This window comes from Aquarana catesbeiana, linkage group LG06, assembly GCF_042186555.1.
Source record: "Aquarana catesbeiana isolate 2022-GZ linkage group LG06, ASM4218655v1, whole genome shotgun sequence".
Taxonomy (NCBI): Eukaryota; Metazoa; Chordata; class Amphibia; order Anura; family Ranidae; genus Aquarana; species Aquarana catesbeiana.
Window position 1 is genome coordinate 252565690 of NC_133329.1, and position 26581 is coordinate 252592270.

The following is a 26581-nucleotide window of genomic DNA, read 5'->3' on the forward strand; positions in this document are numbered from 1 at the left end:
AGGCCTGGAATCTTTCCTAAATGTACATAATAACTGGGTACTAACATTTATAGGTAAAGTTGATCCAGGGAATATCCAGCAACCTGACCAACTATGTAATTTGTATGTCATTTACAATGAGCCAAGTTAGACACAGTTATGTCTACAATGATTTATCAGTTCTTTTTTCCTAATTTTTTATTATTTTTTGTCCTTTACCTTATTCTCTACATTTATCCCTGTATTATGCTGTTTAGGAGAGTTGTCCTCTCTAGAGGATTACAATTGACAGTCCTGTGATACCAATGCTAATATGCATGCACACAAGTTTGATGGGTGCCTAAGTCCACTCACATTTATTAGCCTGCATTGCTAAGATGTATGTGCACTGACTCGGGCACAAGCTGTTGCTTAAACCGGTTAAACCTGTTTGTCAGTGACCACAGTATGTATTCTATTTTTAATTACACATAGTAACTGTGGATGTCCGTTTATTATACTTCCATTGTAAAACACGGCCCTAACATTATTATATTTGCAAATACTTCTATTATTTACATATTTTAGAGGCAAAAAGGGGTCAGTGGCACTGGGAGGTCCTCTTTCCTATTGGTAAATTATTTCTTTATATGTTTGCATGCAAGGAAGGGTCCCCGTGTGGTCTGAAATGTTTATTTTCCATGTTTTGTGTACATACAGTATATACACAGCTCTCTACCGCACAACTAACACAATTCCTAACAAAGTCAATCAACAAAAAGTGTCCATGCTTCTATATAGTGGCCAGTGCTTTTGATATAAAGTGCTCTCTGTTGTGCTTCTTCTAAAACAAACACTTATATAATTCACTCCATTGGCTTTTATAGCAACACTCTTTGTTTAGCGTGATCCTTCACCTCCACATCTGAAAACTAACCAGACTGAGGAGAAGAATGAATAAAGTCACAAAGCACTTTGCACCTGAAGTCGCACTGACATGAAGTTGCACGATTCGATTTCAAAGCCGCATTCAATGTGAACAAGGGATTAAAGTGGTGCACTACAAGTTACATATTGCACACACACTCTACAACCCCTGGCAAAAATGATGGAATCACCAGTCCCTGAGGATGTTCATTCAGTTGTTTATTGTTGTAGAAAAAAAAAGCAGATCACAGACATGGCCAAAAACTAAAGGCATTTCAAATGGCAACTTTCTGGCTTTAAGAAACACTAAAAGAAATCAAGAAAAATAATTGTGGTGGTCAGTAACAGTTAGATTTATAGAACAAGCACAGGGAATAAATTATGGAATCACTCAACCCTGAGGAAAAAATTATGGAATCATGAAAAACAAACAAAATAAACACTCCAACACATCACTAGTACTTTGTTGCACCACCTCTGGCTTTTATAACTGCTTGCAGTCTCTGAGGCATTGACGTAATGAGTGATAAACAGTACTCTTCATCAATCTGGCTCCGGCCTTCTCTGATTGCTGTTGCCAAATCATCTTTGCAGGTTGGAGCCTTGTCATGGACCATTTTCTTTAACTTCCACCACAGATTTTCAATTGGATTGAGATCCGGACTGTTTGCAGGCCATGACATTGACCTTATGTGTCTTTCTTCAAAGAATTTTTTCAGTTTTTGCTCTATGGCAAGATGCATTATCATCTTGATAAATGATTTCATCATCCCCAAACATTCTTTCAATGGATGGGATAAGAAAAGTGTCCAAAACTTCAATGTAAACCTGTGCATTTATTGAAGATTTAATGACAGCCATCTCCCCAGTGCCTTTACCTGACATGCAGCCCCATATCATAAGTGACTGTGGAAATTTGCACGTTTTCTTCAGACAGTCGTCTGCATAAATCTCATTGGAACGGCACCAAACAAAAGTTCCAGCATCATCACCTTGCCCAATGCAGATTCGAGATTCATCACTGAATATGACTTTCATCCAATCATCCACAATCCACGATTGCCTTTCCTTAGCCCATTGTAACCTTGTTTTTTTGTGTTTAGGTGTTAGAGATGGCTTTCTTTTAGCTTTTCTGTATGTAAATCCCATTTCCTTTAGGCGGTTTCTTACAGTTTGGTCACAGATGTTGACTCCAGTTTCCTCCCATTTGTTCCTCATTTGTTTTGTTGTACATTTTCTGTTTTCAAGGCATATTGCTTTAAGTTTTCTGTCTTGACGCTTTGATGTCTTCCTTGGTCTACCAGTATGCTTGCCTTTAACCACCTTCCCATGTTGTTTGTATTTGGTCCATGTTTTAGACACAGCCGACTATGAACAACCAACATCTTGTGCAACACTTCGTGATGATTTACCCTTTTTACCTACATACTAACAAGCAGATTTAATCTGATGCAGGTGTTAGTGTTTGAAATGAAAATTTACAGGGTGATTCCATCATTTTTTCCTCAGAATTGAGTGATTCCATAATTTATTCCCTGTGCTTGTTCTATATATCTAACTGTTACTGGCCACCACAATTATTTTTCTTGATTTCTTTTAGTGTTTCTTAAAGCCAGAAAGTTGCCATTTGAAATGCCTTTAGTTTTTGGCCATGTCTGTGATCTTTTTTTCTACAACAATAAACAACTGAATGAACATCCTCAGGGACTGGTGATTCCATAATTTTTGCCAGGGGTTGTAGAATGACCGCAATAATTATAGGACTGTTATTCAGTTAGCTGTAAACTGATGACCTGTAAGAACTTTAAGGGCTCGTTCACACCATACGTGCATGAAAACTGATGGGTAAAAACTGTGCAGATTTCACTTGCAGAGACATCAGTTTACATGCGCATTTCAGTGAGTTTTTATGCATGTTGACATTGGTTTTCATGCACATCTCTTATATTCACACCAATGTTGATTTCCTGTCATTTTTTCCCCCTGCAGAAAACTGCATACACGTTAGAGCTGCACAATTAATCGTTAAAAAATAGTGATCTCGATTCAACCCCCTGACGATCTCTATTGCAGAGTTTGCTGATTCTTTCATGTAACAAATGGAGAGACTTGTGTAAATGCAGGAAGTTTAACCACTTAAACTCTAAATCTTTTTCTGACACTTGTTTCTTAAGTTAAAATCAATATTTTTTTGCTAGAAAATTACTTGGAACCCCCAAACATGATATATATTTTAGCAGAGACCCTAGGGAATAAAATGGCAATTGCAATATTTTATGTCACACTGTATTTGCCCAGCGGTCTTTCAAACGCAATTTTTTGGGAAAAAATACACTTCATTTCAGCCAGAATGACTGAAAGCGCTTATGTGGGGCTCCATGGGACAGTAGAGAGGGCGGTAGTATGTTCCACTGTTTTCCCCCCTCCGTTTTACGTTATTTAGGTTGCCCCAGGTGATGACAGACTTTGGAGCAGCGTAGCAACGGTCTCCGATTGGCTGAATCGGACGGGATTGAACCAGGCTGTGGCTATATAAGCTGGCGGCTTTCTCGCTCCGTTCACCGCCTGAGGAGACTCTACAGAAGACGGACCTGCGCTGCTCCAGACAGCATTACTTGTAAGATGGAAGAGCTGCTGCGCCGTCTTATCCACAAAGCTGAGAGCCGTGGAGAGGCGGAGTGGTTAAGGCGGTGCTTAGAAGAAGATACGGTTCCGTCGGCGTCAGCCTCAGCTGACATAGAGCATGCCCAGTCGGTGCCCACTGAAGTCATTATAAATGACAGTCACCCAGCTCCCCCTGCTGGTATGAAGAGAGGTCGCAGAGGTAACAGGGGAAAGAGGTTGAGAGGTGATAATTCTCCCTCTTCCCCTGTAAGAGAACAAGTACAACAGGAAAGGTCACGCTCCCCAAACAGAGCCAGAATGGAATCACCTCAGGTAGCTTCTGCGGGCATATCCTGTGAGGTGCCAACATCTGGGCAGCCTGTTAGCGTGGACCATTATTCTGGTGAGAGAAATTATTCACATTTAATAGAATTGGGTAAAGTAGTTGGTTCTTTAGCCAATGTACTTGCAAAAGTGGGTGAACCTATTAATATTGGTAATGTGTGGAGTGGCGGTGGCTCAGGAGGTTTAATGGTATCAGATAATGCTGTTTTTTCACAAGGTAACCCCGCCATGCCAGTGAGTATTAACCATTTGAATACAAATGTTGAGAATAAATTACCTGTATATAATACAAATATTGTTCCCTCTATGCCTGTTTCTGATTCTACATTTTCTTTACCTCTTAAAACTCTGGTTTCTGAATGCTGTTTTAAAGAGGCTCTCCCAAGTGAATTATCTCCTCTTGGATATCATTTATCGACTGCTGTTAAAGAAAAATATGGCGTGGAGAATTCATAGATATTTTATCATTGGTCCCGTCATCTAAAGAATTTTTGTTGAAATCTGATAAAAGAATAGATGATAGGTCTGAGGAAGATAAGAGGAAGGCAATTACCCGAACTTTTCAAAATTGGCTTCAGGCCTTTTGTATCTTTGCTTCTGTTATGGGGGAACGTTTTCCGGATAAATGCTCAGGTTTGTTTCAGCACCTGGATATAGTGGCGGAGGCTTACCGCCACTTTGGTGCAATTGCATGGTTTAGTTATGATGAGAGCTTTAGACAAAAGCTCTCTGTTCACCCATCCCTCCGATGGGGGGTAAAAGATGTAGGTTTATGGTTGAATCTGATGCTGCCACAAAGACCTCAATATACACAGAGACCTCAATTAGTGAATGTTCAATCGACTTTTCGTAAAGGAGTATGCTTTGCATATAACGATTCCCAACGCAGATTCTTATCGAATTGCAGATATAAGCACGAATGCTCATTCTGCGCAGGTACCCATCCAGCATCCCGCTGTTTGAAAAAATCAGCTACCACATCTCAGTCAAGAGACATTAATGCAAAGGGCATGGACGCCAGTGAGATTGTCAAAAATGCAGTTCTGGCTAGATCAGTATCCAGACCGCAAGATGGCAGACCTTCTTTATGAAGGATTTAAATTTGGTTTCTCAGTTCCTGCTTTTGCCTTTTGATTAAAAATTTACATTCTGTCCTTGCGCACCCTAATATAGTCAGGGAAAACATTTCTAAGGAATTAAAAGAAGGCAGAATTGCTGGACCTTTTCCCTCTCCTCCCTTTGTAAATTTTTGTTTATCTCCTTTAGGCCTGGTACCAAAAAAGGAGCCAGGTTCTTTTCGGCTGATTCATCATTTATCTTTTCCTCATGGAAATTCTCTAGATGATGAGATAGCGGATTTTGAATCAGCAGTGTCCTATGCTTCTTTTGAAGAAGTTCTTTACCTATTAAAGCGTTTTGGCAAAGCATCTTTTATGGCGAAAGCAGATATAAAATCTGCATTTCGACTTTTGCCAGTCAACCCCATTGGTTTTAACTCACTGGATTTTTATTTTGAGGATAAATTCTATTTTGATAAGTGCATGCCCATGGGTTTTTCCAAATCTTGCAGTTATTTTGAGGCCTTTTCGACATTTTTACAGTGGGTTTGGTTACAAAATTCCCCTCAAGGTGGCGCTATCCATTATTTAGATGATTATTTATTTAAAGGCCCCACCAAATCTCAAGTTTGTTCAGGAATGTTGAATTGTTTTTTCAACGTTTGAGTCTTTTGGCATTCCCTTATCCAATGAAAAAACGGTTGGTCCAGTAACGGTTATTGAATTCCTGAGCATCACAATCGACTCTGTTGCCATGGAATTCCGTTTGCCGATGGACAAAATTATAAAAAGAGGTTTTTGATAAAAAAAATTTGTCAAAAAGAAGGGTTCTGTTGAGGGACGTTCAGTCCTTGTTGGGTCTTTTTGCTTTTGTATCTAGGATCATCCCAGTGGCGAGAATCTTTTCTCAGAGATTTGCTCTAGCCACCAGGGGTCTGAAAAACCCTTTTTCCCATATATCCATTACACGGCCCATTAAGGAGGACCTAAAAGTGTCGGATCAGTTTTTGATCAACTTTAATGGCTGAGCTGTATGGCAGAGTGAATTCGTTAAGGATTCTGATATTCGCCTGTTTACCGATGCATCTGGTGCAGTGGGTTTTGGTGCCTTCCTTGATGGTCATTGGTGTGCTAAAGAATGGCCTGTATCCTGGAGGTCACCAGATATTAGCCGTAATTTAGTATTACCTGTAAAATCCTTTTCTTTCGATGGACATCACGGGACACAGAGCCACAGTAATAACTGATGGGTTATGTAGGTACCTTTAGGTATTGGACACTGGTCACACCCTAAGCAGGAAGTTCAACCCCCTATATAATCCCTCCCCTTCCACCTCAGTTTTGTAGCAAAGCAATATAAGTGTATTAGAAGAGGGGCCGGACCTCTGTGTCCTGTGATGTCCATTGAAAGAAAAGGATTTTACAGGTAAGCTGTTATAAAAAAAATCCTATTTTCCTATTTTCTTTCTCGAACATCACGGGACACAGAGCCACAGTAATAAATGATGGGATGTCACAAAGCAATGCCAACTGAGGGGGGGGGGAGGGGGGGAGCACAACCAAGTAGGGTGCAATCAGACCTGAGGACCCTGTACCGCTGTCTGCAGCACACTATGCCCAAAGGCGATATCCTCATGTTTTCTCACATCCACCTGATAAAATCTGGTGAATGTATGAACTGAAGACCAGGTTGCGGCCTTGCAGATCTGAGCCATGGAGGCCTGGTGACGCACTGCCCAAGAAGCACTAATAGCCCTTGTGGAATGTGCCTTGATCTGAAACGGAGGAATCTTCTGTTTCAAACCATAAGCCTGAATAATCAATTGTCGAATCCTTTTAGAAATGGTAGTTTTTGACGCTGCCTGTCCTCTATTGGGACCCTCTGGCAGCACGAACAAAACATTCGTTTTGCGAATCTGAGCAGTTGTTTCCAGATAGGTCTTGACTGCTCCTACTACATCCAAAGAATGTAGTGACCTCTCTTCCGGAGAACAGGGATCTGGAAAAAAGGAAGGCAGAACAATGTCTTGGTTTAGATGAAAATCTGAAACCACCTTCGGTAAAAAACTAGGATGAGGGCGCAATACCACTCTATCCTTGTGTACAATCAAATAAGGCTCCTTACAGGAAAGAGCTGCTAATTCTGATACTCTTCTAGCAGAAGATATGGCTACCAGAAAAATTAGTTTTCTCGTCAGTAAGACCAAAGGAATCTGACATATTGGTTCAAAAGGCTGTTTCTGTAACACCGACAGAACCAAGTTCAAGTCCCAGGGGTTTAGGGGCGCCCTAATCGGAGGATTAAGACACATCACCCCCTGCATAAAGTTCCGGACCAAAGAATGCGAAGCAAGTGGCCGTTGAAACAGTACTGATAAGGCCGAGACCTGGCCCTTGATGGTACTCAAGGCCAGCTTCATCTCTCATCCTAATTGTAGAAAATCAAGAATTCTACCCATCATATATTTTCTGGGATGCCAACCCCTGGATTCACACCAGGATACATAAGCTTTCCAGACTCTATGATAAATCATTCTGGAAGCTGGTTTCCTTGCATTGATCAAGGTAGATATGACAGGACCTGAAAGCCCACGACTCTTCAGAACGTGGGTCTCAATAGCCAAACGTCAAATTTAGCGTTTGTAAGGCAGGATGGAACACTAGACCTTGAGATAACAGGCCTGGGCGTACTGGTAGGGTCCACGGGGAACCCACCGCCATCCTTACTATTTCTGCATACCAAGTCCTTCTGGGCCAAGCGGGGGCCACCAGAAGTACTGACTTCCTTTCCTGCCTGATCCTGCGAAGGAGTCGTGGCAGTAGCAGAACAGGCGGGAATGCATAAATCAGTGAGAACCGATGCCACGGAATCACCAACGCATCCGTCCCGCATGCAAGAGGATCCCTTGTCCTTGCCACAAATCTGTCTATCTTTTTGTTGAATCGGGATGCAAAGAGATCTACATCTGGGACCCCCCATCTTTGGCATATGGCCCAAAAGGCGTCGGGATGCAGAGACCATTCCCCTGGGAGTAACTGCTGGCAACTTAGATAGTCCGCCTGCCAGTTCTCTATTCCTGGAATGAAAACTGCCGATATGCATGGCACATGCATCTCTGCCCAGACTAAGATCTGGTTCACCTCCTTTTGAGCAGCTCGGCTCCGGGTGCCTCCCTGATGATTGACATAAGCCACTGCTGTGGCATTGTCGGACTGGATCCTGACCGGGCAACCCTGTAGCCTGATAGTCCAGGCTTTTAGGGCTAGGTATACAGCCCCTGGATCGCAGACTGTTCCAGAACTGCTCCCCAACCCGACAGACTGGCATCTGTTGTTACCACTGTCCAGGTAACCGGTAGAAAGGATTTCCCCTTCTGCAGGTTTTCGGGTATGAGCCACCAATTGAGACACTGATGCACCGCATGCGACAGGTGCATCGGAAAGTCTAATGCCTGAACCTTCTTGTTCCAGGCCGACAGAATACTGTGTTGCAGTAGTATTGAATGGAACTGAGCATAGGGAACTGCTTCGAATGAAGACACCATCTTTCCTAGCAGCCTCATACAAAGGTGGACCGAAGGCCCCTTTTTGGTCCTGACTGTCAGAATCAGCTCCCTTAAAAGCAGTGATCTTTGCCTGAGGAAGAAATACTTTCTCCTGGCTTGTATCTATGATCAGACCCAAATACTCCAGTCTTCTTACTGGTTTTAGGAAAGACTTTTCTAGGTTGAGGATCCAACCTAGATGTTCTAGATACTTGACCGTGGTCCTCAAGTTCCCGTTCAAGGAGGCTACTGACCGGTCTATCAAGAGCAGGTCGTCTAGGTGTGCTATGACCGTTATACCCTGAGCCCTTAATCTGGCCAGAGGAGGAGCCAAGATCTTCGTGAACACTCGAGGTGCAGTGGCTATCCCAAAAGGAAGAGCCACGAACTGGAAATGGCGCCCTCCTATCTCCAAGCGCAGAAACTTCTGATGAGCAGGAAAAATAGGCACATGTGGGTATGCATCTCTGATGTCTATCGATGCCAAAAATTCTCCTCCCTGCAGGATGGAGACTACTGTCCCAATTGATTCCATGCGGAAGGACTGTATCCTTAGGAATCGATTCAGATCCCTTAAATCCAGAATGGGTCTGACATCCCCATTTGGTTTTTGGACCGTAAAAAGGTTGGAATAGAAGCCCAATCCTTGATCCTTTGTGGGAACCACCATAATGACCTCTTGCGACAAAAGTCGCTCTAACGCTAGAAGGAGCGACTGCTTCGTCTCTGGGAACACTTGATCTGAGGAAACGAGGAGAGGGAAATTCTTGGAACTCCAGCCTGTACCCTAAGGTTACTGTGGAGATTACCCATCTGTCCTGGAAGTCCTCCTGCCAGAGCCTTGAGAACTGTAGCAGTCTTCCCCCCACTCGAGCGAGCAGGGGTGCCCCTTTATGAAGAGGCCTTAGTGTTTTGTCTAGAAGACTTCTTCCCCCAGGACTTCTTTTGTCCCTGGGGTTGACTCTTGTTTCTTGCCCCAGACGGAGGAGGCCGTCGTGACTGCCTGGAGGCTGACTCCACTAGTGCTGGGGAAAGAGTCCATTTGAAAGAGGGACGCTTACTCTTTTTCTTAACAGGTAAGAGAGTGCTTTTCCCACAAGAGATTCTCTTGATATAGTTATCCAAGTCTTCTCCAAACAACCTTGCACCACGAAAAGGAAACCCAGCCAAGAGCTTCTTACATGGTGCTTCAGCTGACCAATTTTTCAACCATAAGATTCTACGCATATGCACCAACCCAAGTGAAAGGCGAGAGGTTTGCATGATAGAATCTCTAAAGGCGTCAACAACATAACATAAGGCCGCTGGAAGGTTAGCAAACCCCTGGGCCTGTTGTTCAGGTAAAACTTTGATGACCTGCTTAACATGGTCTCTTAAGTATTGACAGACTCCAATCGCTGCTACTGCAGGTTGGGCCACTGATCCTGCTAAGGAAAAAACATCCTTTAACAAGGATTCCATCTTTTTATCCACAGGATCCCTGAGCATCTGAGCGTTGTCTACAGGACAAGTCAGACTATTATTTACAGAGGAAATGGCCGCATCAATGGCCGGTGTTCCCCACATCTTAAGAAATTTTTCTTCCATAGGATAAAGTGTTGAAAACTTTTTCGGCGGAAGAAATTGCTTATCTGGGTGATCCCACTCAGAATAATGGAGCTTTTCAAGCAAATTATGAACAGGAAAAGCATGTGCTGTTTGAGAAGGTTTCAGCGACCCCAAAGAAGAAGAGGCTTCCTTAACAGATTCAGGTACGGGCAACTAAATGTGGAGTGGACCAATCCAGTAAGGATCTGTACTAAGACTTTCTCCTCTTGGGAAGCCAAAGAGGGTCCCTCTCCACCTGATTCCTCAGAAGAGGAATCATCTGTCCCATCCTGATCCTCTGAAAGGGATTCATCTCCTTTATCCCAGAGCTCCTCTGCCTGAGGGTCTTGGGAAACAGAGGAAGGCCTAGTACGTTTTCTTCCACTGAGTGAAGCTGTAATCACGGCCATTAATCTTTCCTCTAAACCAGTAATGGCTGAGGAAAAAACCTCTTGTGTAATGTATACAGGGGCTGAAGTGCCGGAAGCAGGTACAGCCCCTGACCCAAACTGCTCTCCCAGGCCAGCCGTCCCTGGCCCCTCGGGGGGGGGGGGATGTAGCAGACAGGGGGTCCTGAGAACCTGAATGAGATCCCCTAGTATCTCTGATTCTGGAGGTACTTAAACCTCTTCTCCCCATACTGCAAAGCAACAAGGTGTGAGGTATCCAAAATGAACACTGACTGCTGAGCGATGTAGTCTGGCAAAAGCCTTGCTACCAAATGCCCAGTCTGGTGTTACCTTAGTAAATGCAGCCTAGGAGAATGCCTGTGTCCCACCTTACATGCGACTGTCAGCTCTGTGTCCCTCCAAGGCTCAGAGCACCTGTAAAGTGTGCTTTAAATAGCCATGCTTCTGAGCACGCTGAGCTGACGCCCCGCCCCCCCCTCCCCCTTTGCCGCCGCCCCCTTCGTTTTTCGAAAACTTGCGCTTCCCACGCAAGCCTGACCCTTCCGAATAAGCATGGAGGAAAGCTGGGGGTGGGGGAGGAAGGAGAGAGGCCGGCAGCGATGGGGTCTGCATACATGCAATGGCGGCGGCAGTGACAGTGCGGTGTAAAACTGCCTTACAGCCCACTTGCAGCCTCCCCCTAGCCTGGGGGGAATATCCCCGAGGAGAAAACCCCCCATCCCATCCTACCTGGAGCCGGACGGAGGAACTTGCACAGCGTCAAAACGCTGAGACAGAAATCTGCATTAGAAGGTATGTGCTCTTGGCAGCCCCCGGTGGTCACAATAGGCATAGCATGCATTTACCTTAAAGGAGAAACCCTACTAGAATTCAAAATTCTGTGGAATCTCCTCTTACCTTATCCAGCCGCAGGATTCTGTATATACAGACCCAATCTTCACCTCTCACAGTGGGCTCCGTTTGAAAAAACCGTCAGACTGGGGCCCCCTACGAATAGGGGGATCCTGCAGTTCCGGCCCTGTAAAGCACCCAGACAGAAATAAGGTGTTAACGACCCTCTTCTGATATGCAGGGTCCAGCTCTCTAAATAGAGAAGCGTTACAGGTAAAACTTTGTTTCTTCTGACACGAGGCCCGGGTACCATCCAATGCGGCCATGAAAAGACACTTTGAATGGATCCGGTTCGCCTGGCTTGCCCCAGTATAGGATATCAGGATATTCCCTTTGGAGCTACAGCACAGGACATCTTTACACGTTCAACACCTAAGACACTGGCGTAAAAACTGAGGTATCCCTGGAAGGGGAGGGATTATATAGGGGGGATGAACCTCCTGCTTAGGGTGTGACCAGTGTCCAATACCTAAAGGTACCTACATAACCCATCAGTTATTACTGTGGCTCTGTGTCCCGTGATGTTCGAGAAAGAAAAAGGAGTATTTTTTGCAGTAAACTGTTGTCATCTAAGTCTTAGATTTAAGATTTTAGATCTAAGAATTAGTGATAAAATTACTCCGTTTTTTGGTCCTGCAATGCATGACTTTTAATATTTGGCTGAAAGCAAAACATGTCCCGGGTATTACTAATGAGATTATCTGGAATCTGGAGATTCCTTATCTCCAGAGGCGGAAGGTTTCCCTTGCCCAGATTTTCTCTGGGGCCTGATATGGCAGTAATAGAAGAAAATATAAGAAATTCCATCGCTCCCAAAACTTGGGAAGAATACTCACAAGCTTGGTTTAGATGGTGTAAATTTTGTGAAGAGTATAATTTTTCTTTTAATACAGTTACTGTGCATATGGTGTTATGTTTTGTCTCCTCTTTGATTCAAGCTAAACTTAGCCCGGCTTCGGTTAGCAAAATTGTAGCAGGGGCCTCATTCTTTTTGAAAATATCAGGTCTTCCAGCCATTAATTCCTTCTTTCCAGTTAGACAAATGCTAAAAGGTTTTAGAAGATCCTCTCCAGCTGTAGACAGATGTCTACACTGGAATTAGTTTGTTTTTCCTCTTTTGAGACTTTGCTGTTCAGAACGGCTTTCGTTTTTGCATTTTTTGGTGCTCTTAGATTAGGTGAATTCACGGCACCTAATAAATTCTCTTCTTCCTTTTTAGTTTTTTCAGACATCTGTTTTAGAAGATTCGGTTAGAATTTTTATCTGTAGATCCAAAATGGCCCCTTTTGAAGCCATATGTCCAGTTTTTAGAGTTACTCAGTATCTTTCTTCCCGACCCCCTATTGCGGGTTCATTCTTTATTCATCCTAATCTATCTCCATTAACTAGATACCAATTTTCATCTGTTCTGTCTTCTTGCCTAAAGAAACTTAACCTTTCTGGTTTTAATTTCTCTTCTCATTCTTTTAGGATTGGGGCGGCTACTGAAGCCAGCCTTCTCGGGTTTTCTAAAGATGGTTTAAAACAGTTGGGGCGTTGGGATAGTGATAGATTTAAATTGTATGTCCATCCTGATCTGGTTATTGTTTAATTTTTTCTTAGGTTCTTCCAAACGCATCATTTGGATAATAGGACATTCCTTTATATTTTGGGCCAAAAGGAGAGCTTCCATCAAGAATGGTACAATCAATATTGGTCTGGATGAAAGTCGTTTTCAAGTTTTATGGTGGGGAATAAGAGGGCTGAGATGGAGGAATTTAAAGGACCAGTTAATTTACTTGTTAGGTCAGTGGCCTTCTCCCGATGCACTTATTGTTCATGCCGGGGGCAATGACCTGGACAGGATCAAAACTTGGGATTTGATTTGTGAAATAAAAAGAGACTTATCTTCTTTTAAGTTGTTACTTCCTTCTACAGTTTTATTTTATTTTTTTTAGAAATAGTGCCTAGACTACTTTGGTCAGAGTTAAGTAATCTTCATTATATGGACAAGATTAGGAAACTCGTAAATAGAACCATAAGCAATTTAGTCATTTCTCAAGGCGGTTTTTCATATCGCCATATAGACTTGGAGGGTTTCCTGCCTGGTTTATATGGAATTGATTTTGTACACCTGTCGGAAGTTGGTTTAGACATTTTTATTTTAGGTTTGCAAAACATGATTGAGCAGGCCGCGGCATTTTGGGGGCTTCAGACACTCAGTTCTTGAGTGGCTTTCAGCTGTTGGGGTTTGTCATCCAGTTCAGTTCTGGATGGACTACGTGATATCATTAATAAATTAAGTATTTTATGGTTATGGAATTTTAAGTTAATGATTTGATTATAAATGATTATTGTTCATTTGGGTAACCCCTTAATAAATGCCGTGGCCATTATTGTCAACATGAAAATTGTGTTGTGTCTCTTTCTTTATTTTTTTTTTATATCCTCTTTTAGTCCTTTGTGCTGTCCCATGGCTTAGCCCCTAGCGCTTATGCGGGACTCCATGGGACAGTACAGAGGGCGGTAGTATGTTCCACTGTTTCCCCCCCCCTCCATTTTCATTATTTAGGTTGCCCCAGGTGATGGCAGACTTTGGAGCAGTGTAGCGACGGTCTCCGATTGGCTGAATCGGGCGGGATTGAGCCAGGCTGTGGCTATATAAGCTGGAGGCTTTCCCGCTCCGTTCACCGCCTGAGGAGACTCTACAGAAGACGGACCTGCGCTGCTCCCACCCTCCCTAAATATTTAATTATTTAAATCTGTCATGGCATTTTTTAGTGGGGTTTGTCATCCAGTTCAGTTCTGGATGGACTACGTGATATAATTAATAAATTAAATATTTTATGGTTATGGAATTTTAAGTTAAAGATTTGGTTATAAATGATTATTGTTCATTTGGGTAACCCCTTAATAAATGCCGTGGCCATTATTGCCAACATGAAATTGTGTTGTGTCTCTTTATTTATTTTTATTTTATATCCTCTTTTAGTCCTTTGTGCTGTCCCATGTTGCAGCTCTAATACACGTTGCAGATTCCTGCACAGAAAAAAATTTGCACCTTGTGGTGTTAACAGGGCACATAGAGAACAATTGTTTTCTTTGAGCCCTTGCAGAACGAGTGCAGAAAAACTGATGTCTCTGCACCATGGTGTAAATGAGGCCTTAAAGTGTCACCAATGGACTATTTCAGGTACAAGCACATGTAGAATATCTTCTTACTCTCTGCAAATTCATCTTTTATAAAGTATTAAACATGTGTTAATTTGTTTCTGAGCAATACAATTTACTTAAAGTAGAGCTAGAGGACAAACTTTATTTTATTTTGGATAGAACAAGGGAGGGTTATAGCCCCTGTCAGTTAATTTTTTGCCACCTGTTTCCCATTTCCCGTCACTTCTTCTCCCGTAGCCAAAACAGGAAGTGACATGAATGCCCTACAAATTAAGAGAATCCCAGGTAACCAAAACAAGTGTCCACATTGAAAGATTTCCCCTCTATTACTTTTCTGGGGACAACCCAAAAGTTGGGATTTTCTTTTACTTTCAATAACAGTAAATGAGACAAATAAATAGAGAGTGTGAATCTCCATAATGGGGGCACAAAGAGCAATAAAAACTGCCAGAGGTTCTAATCCATCTCCACTCTATTCAAAAGAACAAAAAAAAAAAGTTTGGTCTTTAGTTGTACTTTGAAGTGGTATTAAATACAAAAGAAAATATTATATTGCAAGTTACCATTTCTTAAATGTGATGGCTACATTCATTTTCTTTTTTTTAGGCTTTATGAGGGCCAATTCACACCAGTGTGTTTTAGCACAGCTGTAAAACGCATATCAACAGCAGGACATCTGAAAAACAATATCCAATGTGTCTTGTTCATACCATAACGCTGTACTAAAATGTATGTCAACTGATGTCAAGAGCCATCTGCTCTTAGTATTTTCATCCTTTCAAGTAAAGATGTATCTAGGGAAAGCTATTTGTTGTGTGGAATTGGCATAAGGATCTTTGGAGACAAATTTTGCGGGATTGTCCTAATGAAAAAGACTATTAGAATGCATTTAAGTAGAGCGTACCTTAGTTAATCAGGGCAGATTTTCACTAAGAGGAATATAGCCTTTGGTTCAGATTTGTTCTGAATTAGCTATGCCTGCTACATCTCATAGCCACAAGGATTTCCATTTTCCCTTTAGTGTGCCTCAGCTTACTTCTTTGAGCACCACACTGCTTGTTCACAACAGGTACTATTAGATTGTATTACAGCTGTGCCCTCTTTAATCAAGCAAGGAAAATGTTAAACTAAACTTTGTTCAGCCTTTACTCCAAGCCTGGTCAAAGATACTATCTCCAGCTTCAGCTAATTCATACCAGTTTAGTCCTGCCTCTAGACACCAAGAAACACTTTCTTCATTACCCATAGTAGCTAGAGCTGCTACATCCATTGTCCTTGGCAACCGCTAAGAAATCTGCCTCTGCAAGATTTCCAACCACTTCTTAGTATTGTTACTACTCCTCCAGCAGCTGCATAAATGGCTAATAGACCTGCAATCACTGGCAGGATTCCAGTGCCAAACCAAAACAGAAACAAAAGTTTTTTTTTTACCCATACAATCCTCCCACTCTCCACTGGTGCCTCAACCATTTTTCAGTGGCTAGGAGAACTTTCACTTCAGATTGCCTAAGGTGATTGGAGTGGATACCTGTCAAAATCAGGTACCCGCTCCCCCCTCCTCGCTGAAAGTTCCATTTCACAAACAGGAGCTGTGGGAGGAGGCCTTAAAGTGGAGCTCCACTTCAAATATTATTTCTTTCAGATGACTGCATCTTAATTTTTACCAACTCAATTTTAATCTTCATAGTTCTAGTTATTCAGACTGCTGAAAAAAGCCGAACACTGTATCGGGTCAGGGAAAATGCAGTTTCTAAAATGCAAATATTTTTTTACAAACATCTATCTATAATAAAATGTTTTTTCCTCAGTAAGACTCATTCAGCAATCTTTCATGTACATACACAATAAAGGAAATAACATCAATACTCACAGATGTTTGTAAAGGACACCCTGTAATGTGTCACATTACCACTTTTCACATCAAAGCAAAAGTCTTGATCTAGATGGCGGACATGAAAGTTCACATGCTTAGAATCTGCTGGTTTCCATAGATAATGTAGGATGCATGTCAAATAAACCATAATATGATCGGGGTAAACACAGTTTATTTTTTTTAGCCGGGGTGAAATAGAAATGGTTTCTTGGCTCTCTACTTGAATCTGGAAAACAAAAAATGTAAAAGTAGAATAAGCATGTTTTACTGCACCCCATTTAAAATGCAGAGAATTATAAAATTACTATTTGAAACACAAAAATATTCAATAAGTAAGATTGAGGCGACCATCTTAGAGATGATCCCACAGCACCTAAAAAATTTGGCAATCATGGGTAGATAATTTCCTCCCTCCAGACTTCGATCCCAGGCTCCTGGAAGCTTAAGGTTGTGAAACCAATTGCCTACCCCGGTTATTCCTCTGCCCTGATGCAGAGCAGACGGCATCCCTCTCTCCCCTCGTTCTTCTTCTTACCCTTTTTCTTCTCCTGGTGGCCTTTTTCGCTCTTCTTAGCTTTACCTCAAGATATCCTTCATCGCTCTCTTCAGATGTTACCCAAGACATGTGGTTAGGGCCTGTGGTACATATGGTATTCTTCTGAGACCCTCTCCATGGTCCTTACTCTTCTTTGTAATCTATTGCATTATAACTACCTGTGCCATGTGTATCAAGTGGGAATTTATTCTCCTTTACATTTGTTTCTACTCATGATGTAATATTACCATTTAGTTACTATTTACCATTTCATTCTACGGATTACTTAGTTATCTGTACTGTGTTTGAAGACACCTGGTAAAGGGGTTGTAAATCCCTTTTTTTTTTTTTTTTTTTTTTTTACATAACAAACATATCATACTTGCCTCCACTGTGCAGTTCCCCCAATCTACCTCTTCTGGGGTCCCCCGGCGGCGCTGGTAGCTCCTCCCCACACCGGGTGTCCACCAAGGAGAGCACTTCTCCAACGTGCGGGCGTGCTCCCGATTCCAGCTTTTGCATGTGTTCAAACAAAGCAGGACTTGGCCCCGCCCCCCCATGCCTGCATCATTGGATTTGATTCACAGCAGTGGGGGCCAATGGCTGCGCTGCTATCAATCTATCCAATCAGGATACAAGACACCAGCTAGATCCGGAGAAAGGCAGCGTTCAGGTAAGTAAAACGGGGGGCTGGGGGGCTGCAGCACTACAGAAGATTTTGGTGCATTAAGGTGAAAAACCATGAGGGTTTACAACCCCTTTGATTGTATTACTTGTCTCTTATGTAATGTTTGTTATGACCTACTTTTAATAAAAAAATATTGAAGAAAAATATTCAATAAAATGAGAAAAAAAAAAAAAGAAAAACAAATCACACAAAATGTTGGCCCTGCACCTGGCTTGACCTAAAAAAACAAAACATTCTTATAGGACCTTAGTAAACAAAATGTTAATAAACCTAAGCATCCTTAGCGTTTTTATTTATTTTTGCATTGAACATATTCAATTTTCAAAATGTTTGATAAACTTTGATCTGGGAATATGTCCTATTTTAGTTATTTTTAAAAAGTTCTCATGTTTAGAATTTGGTACAAAAAAAAAAAAAAAAAAAAAAAACCACACACAAACAACAGGTGGTATGACAACTCAGTTTGATTTGTTAAGAAACAGCAACTACACAGTTGACATAAAAAAAAAAAAAAAAGCCTAGCTAAGTACACAGGCCGAAAACTGACACACCGCAACTCTGATCGTGGTATGGAACCTCTGACAGAGGCTTCATACCACGTGATCAGCTGTGACCAATCACAACTGATCATCGCGTGAACCAGGAAGTGCCGGTAAACGGCTTTCCTCGGTTAACGCTGACAGGGAGAGCCGATCGGCTCTCCCTGTTGGGGGGGGGGTCTGTGCTGATAATCAGGTGCCCATCAGCTGCCAATCAATGCCCATCACCTGCCAGCCTGTCCCTCTATAAAGCCTGTCAGTGCCCATAAAAGTGCAGATCAGTGCCCACAACAGTGCCCAAAAAAGTGCCAGTGCCCCATCAGTAATACCTGTCAGTGCCAATCAGCGCCACTCAGTAAAACTTGTCGGTAGCTCCTCATCAGTGCTGCCTATCCAGTGCCGCCCATCAGTTTTTTTTTTTCAAAATTGTCGCTTTTTTTTCGTCTATAGCGCAAAAATTAAAAACCGCAGAGGTGATCAAATACCACCAAAAGTAAGCTCTATTGGTAGGAAGAAAATGATAAACATTTAGTTTGGGTACAGTGTTGCATGACTGCGCAATTGTCAGTACGACAGCACTGAAAGCTAAAAATTGTCTTGGGCAGTAAGGGGGAAAGTGCCTGGTATTGAAGTGGTTAAATAATAAAGAATGGATACAGAAAATTGCTTAAATTAAGCATTTATTAAACAGAAGTACACAACAAGCCTCCAATCAGTGCACTTGTATGTAATTTAGATAAAAAATACAACTATGTATCTTAAAAATACACAAAAACAGGTGAGGTAATCAAGAATTTTTAAAGAAATTAACGTAATCAACAGCAATAGATAATGGCCATTACTGAGGTAAGTTTTGTAAACAATACAAAAGTGCACATCATCTTTAGTTTTAGGCTTTTAGTTTCAGTTCCAGTCCCTGATTCTCTTCTTCTTCACCTGCATCCATCACTTAAAAGTTTTCTTAGTACTCCCAGTTTAAGAGCTTCAGGTTGTAGTTCAGGAAACACAGTCTCTCTGCATTTTCTCCTGTGAGCCAAGGATCAAGCAGTGTTGCCAGCACCAAACATTTGGTATCCTCCATCTTTGCAAATCGTCTCTCCAAGCATTGCCAAATGGTTTCCCTGAGCGTTTTGATCCCCCTTGTGCTGTGACCATCTTCAGCAATGCATGGGATAATGCAGGAGATGGAGGCCTCTGCCTTGCTGATATCCAAAGTCGCTTCCTCAATAGGGCCCAGTGTATCTATCATATTTGAGATGATAGCCCACTGTTGTGCTGGAGGTGTGGTAAACTTGCCATGTTCGGCTACATAGAGATTCAGGGCATGCTTATGCTCCAGCATCCTCTGCAACATATGTAATGTGGAGTTCCAGCAGGTGGGAACATCCTGAATGATGCTGTGCTGGGGGAGGCCAAGATCTTTTTGGATGGCTCAAAGACGCTGCTTTGCAAGCACAGAGTGGCTAAAGTGTGTAGCACAAGTCTTTAATTTGGCAATGTCGTCCCCCACTACTTGCGGACTGCTGATGACCCCTTTCAACACAAGCTGTAATGTTACACGTAGTATCTCCATACTCAGGAGAAGCAGCAGAATGTATTTTGGGGTGTAATTTCACATATACCCAATGCCATGTGTGAGCAATATATCATTTAGTGACAACTTTGTGTAAAAAAAAAAAACCATTTGTAATTTTCCCGAAACTTGTGGCAAAATATAAAATATTCCATGGACTCAACATCCCTCTCAGAAAATAGCTTGGGGAGTCTATTTTTGAAAATGGGATCATTTGAGGGGTTTTGTGCTATCTTGATGTTTCAGAGCCTCCAAAATTGCGATAGGTAGGGGGGAAGTGAAATGAGCAATTTACGCCTTTGGAAAGCCTGAAGGCAGCGATTGGTTTTCGGAGACCTGTACACGGCTAGGCTCTCAAAAAGTCCCACACATGTGGTATCCCCGTACTCAGGAGAAGCAGCAGAATGTATTTTGGGGTGTAATTCCACATATACACATTGTTTGTATGAGCAGTATATCAATTTAGTGACAACTTTGTGTAAAAAACAGGAGTTAGGTGCCTGGTAACTCTTTTTCTAAGAAGTCTTCCAGGGCAGCATCCGAGAGAAAGGCTCCTCCTCCCTGAAACAGGAAACACATTAGTCCATTTTAAATTTGACATTCTTACCTGCGTGCCTCAGTTGTATTAAAGCACCGAAGGAAATATCAGTAAGCTTTAAGCTCCCCCATTATACCTGGTATTTGTCGTTTAAGGGTGGGAACTAGTGCTGCCCTGGAAGACTTCTTAGAAAAAGAGTTACCAGGTACCTAACTGTTTTCTCGAATAGTCTTCCAGGGCAGCATCCGAGAGGATGTATCAAGCAATACTTATTAGGGTGGGGATAAAGACTGGAGCACCTTGCAACCAAATGCCTGGTCTTGGTCGGACAGCTGGTCTATACGATAGTGCCTTGCGAAGTTACTGAAGTTCGACCATGTCGCTGCCCTGCAGATCTGCTCCGGAGTTGCCCCTGCTTTTTCTGCAACCGAGGTCGCCCAGGCTCTGGTTGTGTGTGCTCTGATCCCGCTTGGAGGGGTGAAGTTTTCTGCCTCATAGGTCGTCTGTATGGCCATTCTTATCCATTTGCTGATGGTATTCTTGGATGCCTGCTTCCCTTTGTTAATTCCCACACAGAGGACAAAAAGAGGTCGTTCTTCGCCAATCCTTCGTTCTTTCGAGGTATGTTATGAATGTGTTTCTTACATCTAGCTTGTTGTAAGTGTCTCTTTTTTTGCTGTCCATAGTTTTGGGGAGCAAAGGGATGATGATATTTTGGGTTCTATGGAACGTTGAAGAGACCTTGGGTAGGAAAGCTGGGTCTGGCGAGAGAATTATTTTGTCTATTTGTACCAGGCAGTATGGTTCCATCATAGAAAGGACTTGGATTTCGCTCACTCGTCTGGCTGATACCAGGGCCACTAGAAGTGCCGTTTTTAGTGTGAGATTTTTGTCTGAGCCATCTTCCATTGGTTCGAAGGGAGGAGAGAGAAACCCTGTAAGCACCGTGGCCATGTCCCAAGATGGAGTTCTGTTCATTTTAAGCGACATTAGGAATCGCTTTTTCAGCAGATCCTCTGCAAGTCTGGTGTCCATGAACGAGGAGAGTGCCGCCACTTGTACCTTCAGTGTGCTTTGGGAGATGTTTTTGTCTGCTCCATCTTGTAGGAAATCCAGAATTGTTGGGATTATCTCTCTTTCGGGAATCTGTTTGTTTTTGTTCCAGGAGACAAACTTTTTCCTCACCTTCTCGTAGATTGCTCTAGTCACGGGTTTCCTGCTGTCTAGGATGGTACTGAACACCTTGTCTGACAGCCCTTTGTTCTGAAGTCTTACCCTTTCAGTAACCAAGCCGAAAGCTTTACTATTCTGAAGTTTGGATGGTTGACTAGGCCCTGTGATAAGAGATCTGGACAGTCTGTCAGTGTCAGTTGAGGTTGGATGCTGAGGGTCTTCAAGTGGTTGAAGCATGCCCTTTGGGGCCAGTGCAGTGCTATTAGTATCACCGTTGCTCTCTCTGCCTTTATTTTTTGAATCACTCTTGGTATTATGGCAGTTGGAGGGAATGCATAACACAGCTGCCGTCCCCAGCTTTAACTGAAAGCATCTACTCCGCTGTTGCCATCTGTGGGATCCAGTGAGAAGAACGTTGGTGATTTTGCGTTTGCTTTGGAGGCGAACAGATCTACCTCGGTTACCCCCCCCCCCCAGTTTGTGTGATTTGTGCGAAGGTTGTTTTGTTCAGCGACCACTCCCTCTGTTCTATGGTCTTCCTGCTCAGGAAGTCTGCCAGCGTATTGTCTGTTCCTTTCAAGTGGATGCCAGATATTGATCTTATGTTTGTCTCTGCCCACAGCAGGATTGTTTCCGTCAGCCTCATCAAGCTTTGGGACTTTGTCCCTCCTTGCCTGTTTAGGTATGCCACTGTCGTGGCGTTGTCCGATTGTACCCTTACGTCTCTTCCCTGTATAGCTGGTTTGAATGCTTTTAATGCTTCCCCCACAGCTTTTAGCTCTCATGTTCGAGGAGGCTTGGGACCATCTGGAGTCCCATTTTCCCTATGTGCAGAGGTCCTCCATGTGTGCTCCCCAGCCTAGGGCGCTGGCATTGGTGGTAATCCTGACAGGGTCGGCTTGAGCCCATCTGCACCTTTTGATGTATCGGAGCGGACTGAGCCACCATTGGAGCGTTTGACTGGGGTCGGAACAGAAATGGACTTGTCTAGGGATGAGTGGCTGCAATCCCACTGGGAAAGAATGTAATTCTGTAGAGGTCTCATGTGAATCTGCGCCCAGGTGATGGCTGGGATTGAAGATGTCATCAGTCCTATCACTGCCATTCCTTGTCTGATCGTAACGGTGTTGGTCCCTCTTAGAGAAGTTACTGCCTGTGTGATTTTTTTCGTCCTTTTCTTCTGTTAGAAAGGTTTTGGTTAGTCTGGAGTCCAGTACATAGCCCAGGTACACAACTCTCTGGCTTGGTGTCATCTGCAATTTTTCTGTATTCACTATCCACCTCAGGTTTTGTAGATAGGACATACTTGTGCGCAGGTTGTTCTCTAGGGTCTCTGAATCTGCAAAGAATAGTAGATTGTCGAAGTAAGGTATTACGCCAATGCCTTGTTGTCTTAGACCTTTTAGTGATTCTGCAATTATCTTTGAGAAGATCCTGGGTGCCGAAGAGATGCCGAAAGGGAGAGCTGTATATTGCAGATGTAGAGTGGTTGCTGGCCCTTGTATTGTGAACCTCGGGAATTTTTGATGGTCCTCCTTTACATGTAGGTAGACATCCTGTAGATCTATTGTGGCCATGAATGTCCCCCCCCCCATGGTAGGATATTTCTGATTGAGTAAATAGACTCCATTCTGAATTTTTTGTATTTTATTCCTCTGTTGAGTGGCTTGAGGTTCAGTATGAGCCTTAGCTTTCCTGATGGTTTTTTCTTTGCAAAGATATGGGAATAAAACCCCGTCTGGCTTGAGGTTCAGTATGAGTCTTAGCTTTCCTGATGGTTTTTTCTTTGCAAAGATATGGGAATAAAACCCCGTTTGTTCCTCCTCTTGAGGTTCATGGCAAATCCCTTTCTGATCTAGTAGATTTTCCAGGGACTCTAAAAAGGCCTTTGCCTGATTTTCATCTTTTGGTAGTATGGTTACTAGGTACTTGGTTGGGGGGCAGGCAGAAAATTCTATTGCGTAGCCCTCTTATGGTGAGTATGATGAATTTGTTTTTCGTTGCTTCCCTCCATTGGTGGGCAAAAGCTGCGAGTCTGTCCCCCACCTGATGAATCATTATTTTTTTGTTCTTTGGGTTAGGAGGCTTGAGGATGAATTCACCTTTGCCTTTTTTGTTTTGTTGTCCCCAGTGCTTCTTTGCTCCCGGCTTGTTGAATTTTTCGAATTGCCGAAGGGGCACCTTCCCTTGCTTCTTTTTGGTTCGGGGAAAACCCTTGTTTTTTGCTGCGGTCCTGTCTAGCACAGTTTCTAGGTCAGGCCCAAATAGTAGATCACCTGTGAATGGGATTCCAAAGTCTGATCTTGGAGGGGATATCACCTTCCCAAGACTTCAGCCACAGGGCTCTTCGGGCTGAATTAACTAGTGCTGTGGCCCTTGAAGATATTCTCACAGTTTCGGCTGAGACATTCGCTAGAAAGGCTGCCGCTCTGGTCAGTGTGGGGATGGTTTTTACTAGTTCTTCTCTAGGTCTGTCACTCTCCAATAATTCTTGTAGCTAGGGTAACCAGATTAGTAAAGTGTGGGCTGTGCAGGTGAAAGCTATTGCTGGATTCAGGTTTGCCGCCTCTGCTTCACAGGCCCTCTTTAATAGTGCTTCCATTTTCTTATCCATAGGGTTGCTTAAGGTACCCGCGTTGTTGAAGGCCAAGTCTGATTTGTTTGCGACTCTTGCCAGAGAGGCATCCACTTTGGGGCATTTAGCCCAAGTTTTGGTGTCTGTCTCTGCGAATGGGTATCTGCGCTTGACCGCTGCTGGTATGTAGAGTTTTTTCTCTGGGTCCCCCCACTCTTTTTTGACGATGTCCTTGAGAGTTTGGTGTACAGGAAATGTTCTAGGTTTCCTGGGCTGCAATCCTTTGTACATCTTGTAGTGTAGTGTAAGCTCTGAGGCTTTTTGCTCTTTGATACCCAGCGTGTTGGCTATAGCTTTTAGAAGGCTATCCAGGTCTTCTGAGGGGAATCTTTCTCCTCAGAGTCTGAACAAAGGCCATCCTCTGATTCGGATTGTTTAGATTTAGATTCTTGCCATTCTGCCTGTTCCCTGAAGGAACGCATGTCCCGCTGGTAGACGGGGTACTGGTCTGACTGGCACTTGTTGGCGCATGTAACTTCTTTATTGCGGACCGTAGAGGTGCCATGGTGCTCTTTATTTCTTTTTTGAAAGAGCTGAGCAGATCTTTTAGGTGACCCTGGAGTATTCTGGCTTACCTTGGAGCTGTTCTGACTTGCAGGATCTGCAGGGCAGGGTGGAGAAGCATCAGACATGGTCAGCCACAGGGATCCTCTGCTTAGAGGGGCCTTTTTTAACTGCTTCCTGCTTAAGCTCCGGGCCCGCCCTCAGCTGACCCCGTGCAAGTTGGTGGATGTACCTGCACACGCCGCTGCTGCTGGTGTCCTCCTTCCTGGGTTTCCATTAGGGAGGGGGACTCTGCTGCTTTTTTAAATTATTTTTTCTCTATTTTTTTTTTTAAATTCACGCCTGGAAATGATGTCACCGGAAGTGCCCTGCTCTGTTTTCCTAGAAGGCGCCAGTCTCCGGGAAAATGGCCATCGACCAGAACCGCGTGACCGGAAATGACGTTTTTCCGGTGTCGGCGCCATCTTTGTACACCCCAACGAGCCTCCACGAGGGAAGAAGCTAGCTTAGCTCTCTGAGGCTAGATCTACTGCTGGTTGCGCTGAGGACGCCGATTGCAGTGGCAAACGGAGGTGGCAATCGGGCGGGCTGACGCAGAGAAAGAGAAAAAAATTAGAAGCTGTGCCTAGCACCTACCCGTGTAGCGGTCCGTTCGGCGGCAGGTGGAGGCTGCGGCAGGTCCCTCCACCAGCATGGAATATGGTATGGGGGAAATGCCAGTGCATTGTTTCAGCTTGGGGGGATGATTGCAGACCCCTCTGTAGGGGTGAAATCACAGACAGAGCAAGTTTTCGCTCAAATTGCTGCTCCTGCTCGCCCTCCGAAGGCCCGCTGGGCTGGATGGGATGCTGGACAGGGGATCTCCTGCAACAAGCACAGACAAGTAAAATAATAAATGTTTTTTGCAGCTCCTGTGGGTCCGAAGGGATCACAAACAACTAAGGCACGCAGGTAAGACTGTCAAATTTATAATCGTGGACTAATGTGTTTCCTGTTTCAGGGAGGAGGAGCCTCTCTCTCGGATGCGGCCCTGGAAGACGATTCGAGAAAAACAGTTTTTTTTTCATTTTGCAATCACTTGTAATTGGGGGGGGGGGGGGGGGGGTTGACTGCCCTGCCATTTTAGCACCTCCAGAAATGAGAATGAGGCAGTCAAACTAAAAGCTATGGAAAATTCCAGTAATTATACCATACTGTAGTTTGTAGATGCTATAACTTTTGCGCAAACCAATAAATATATGCTTATTGATTTTTTTTTTTTTACCCAAGACATGTGGCTGAATACATTTTGGCCTGTGTGTATATATATATATATATATATATATATATATATATATATATATATATATATATATATATATATATATATATAATCTATCAAAGTAAACAAAGTAGAAAATAAAAATCCCAGTGGTGATCAATTACCACCAAAAGAAAGCTCGATATTTCGTTTGGGTACAGCGGTGCAAGACTGCGCAATTACCGGTTAAAGCAGCGCAGTGCCAAAAGTGCTCTGGTCAGGAAGGGGGTTAAACATCCAACAGGACTGGTGCCACAGAAAATTATGATCCTAATTATTGTTTAAAATCTTTATTATGATATTTAAAATAAAATAAAAAAAATTAAATTCTGAACCATTTCATTGTGGCCCATGATTGGTTACAAAATCACTTAAGTGGCCCATGCTCTTCAAAAGGATGAGCACCCCTGATACCTTCTCTTTTGCAATAAAAGCCTGCCTACCAGTAATATTTAAAATGTGCCCTGCAGCTCTGCTTTAAGTAAGCAACAAACAAATTAAAGCCCAAACCCAACTAAATCATTTTAAGCAGTTGCAACAAAAGCTTTTTTTTTTTTTTTTTTTAACGGTTTATCCACTTCAGGTCTGAAAGATTTTGTCCCCTTCATGACCAGGCCATTTTTTGCTATTTGGCACTGCACTACTTTAACTGATGATTAAGGGACCATGCAACGCTATACGTGAACAAAATTATGATCTATTTTTTCCCCACAAATAGAGTGGTATTTGATAACCACAGGGTTTT

General features: G+C 43.1%; 1 protein-coding gene across 1 annotated transcript in view; it reads right to left on the reverse strand.

The window, feature by feature from the left end:
* The window catches only part of NEMP2 (nuclear envelope integral membrane protein 2), an 84869-nt gene that overhangs the window by 37715 nt on the left and 20573 nt on the right, over nucleotides 1-26581 (reverse strand). Inside the window, exon 3 of the mRNA XM_073633212.1 lies at nucleotides 16349-16577. Coding sequence (XP_073489313.1) covers nucleotides 16349-16577 — 229 coding nt within the window. The remainder of the gene's footprint in view (nucleotides 1-16348; nucleotides 16578-26581) is intronic.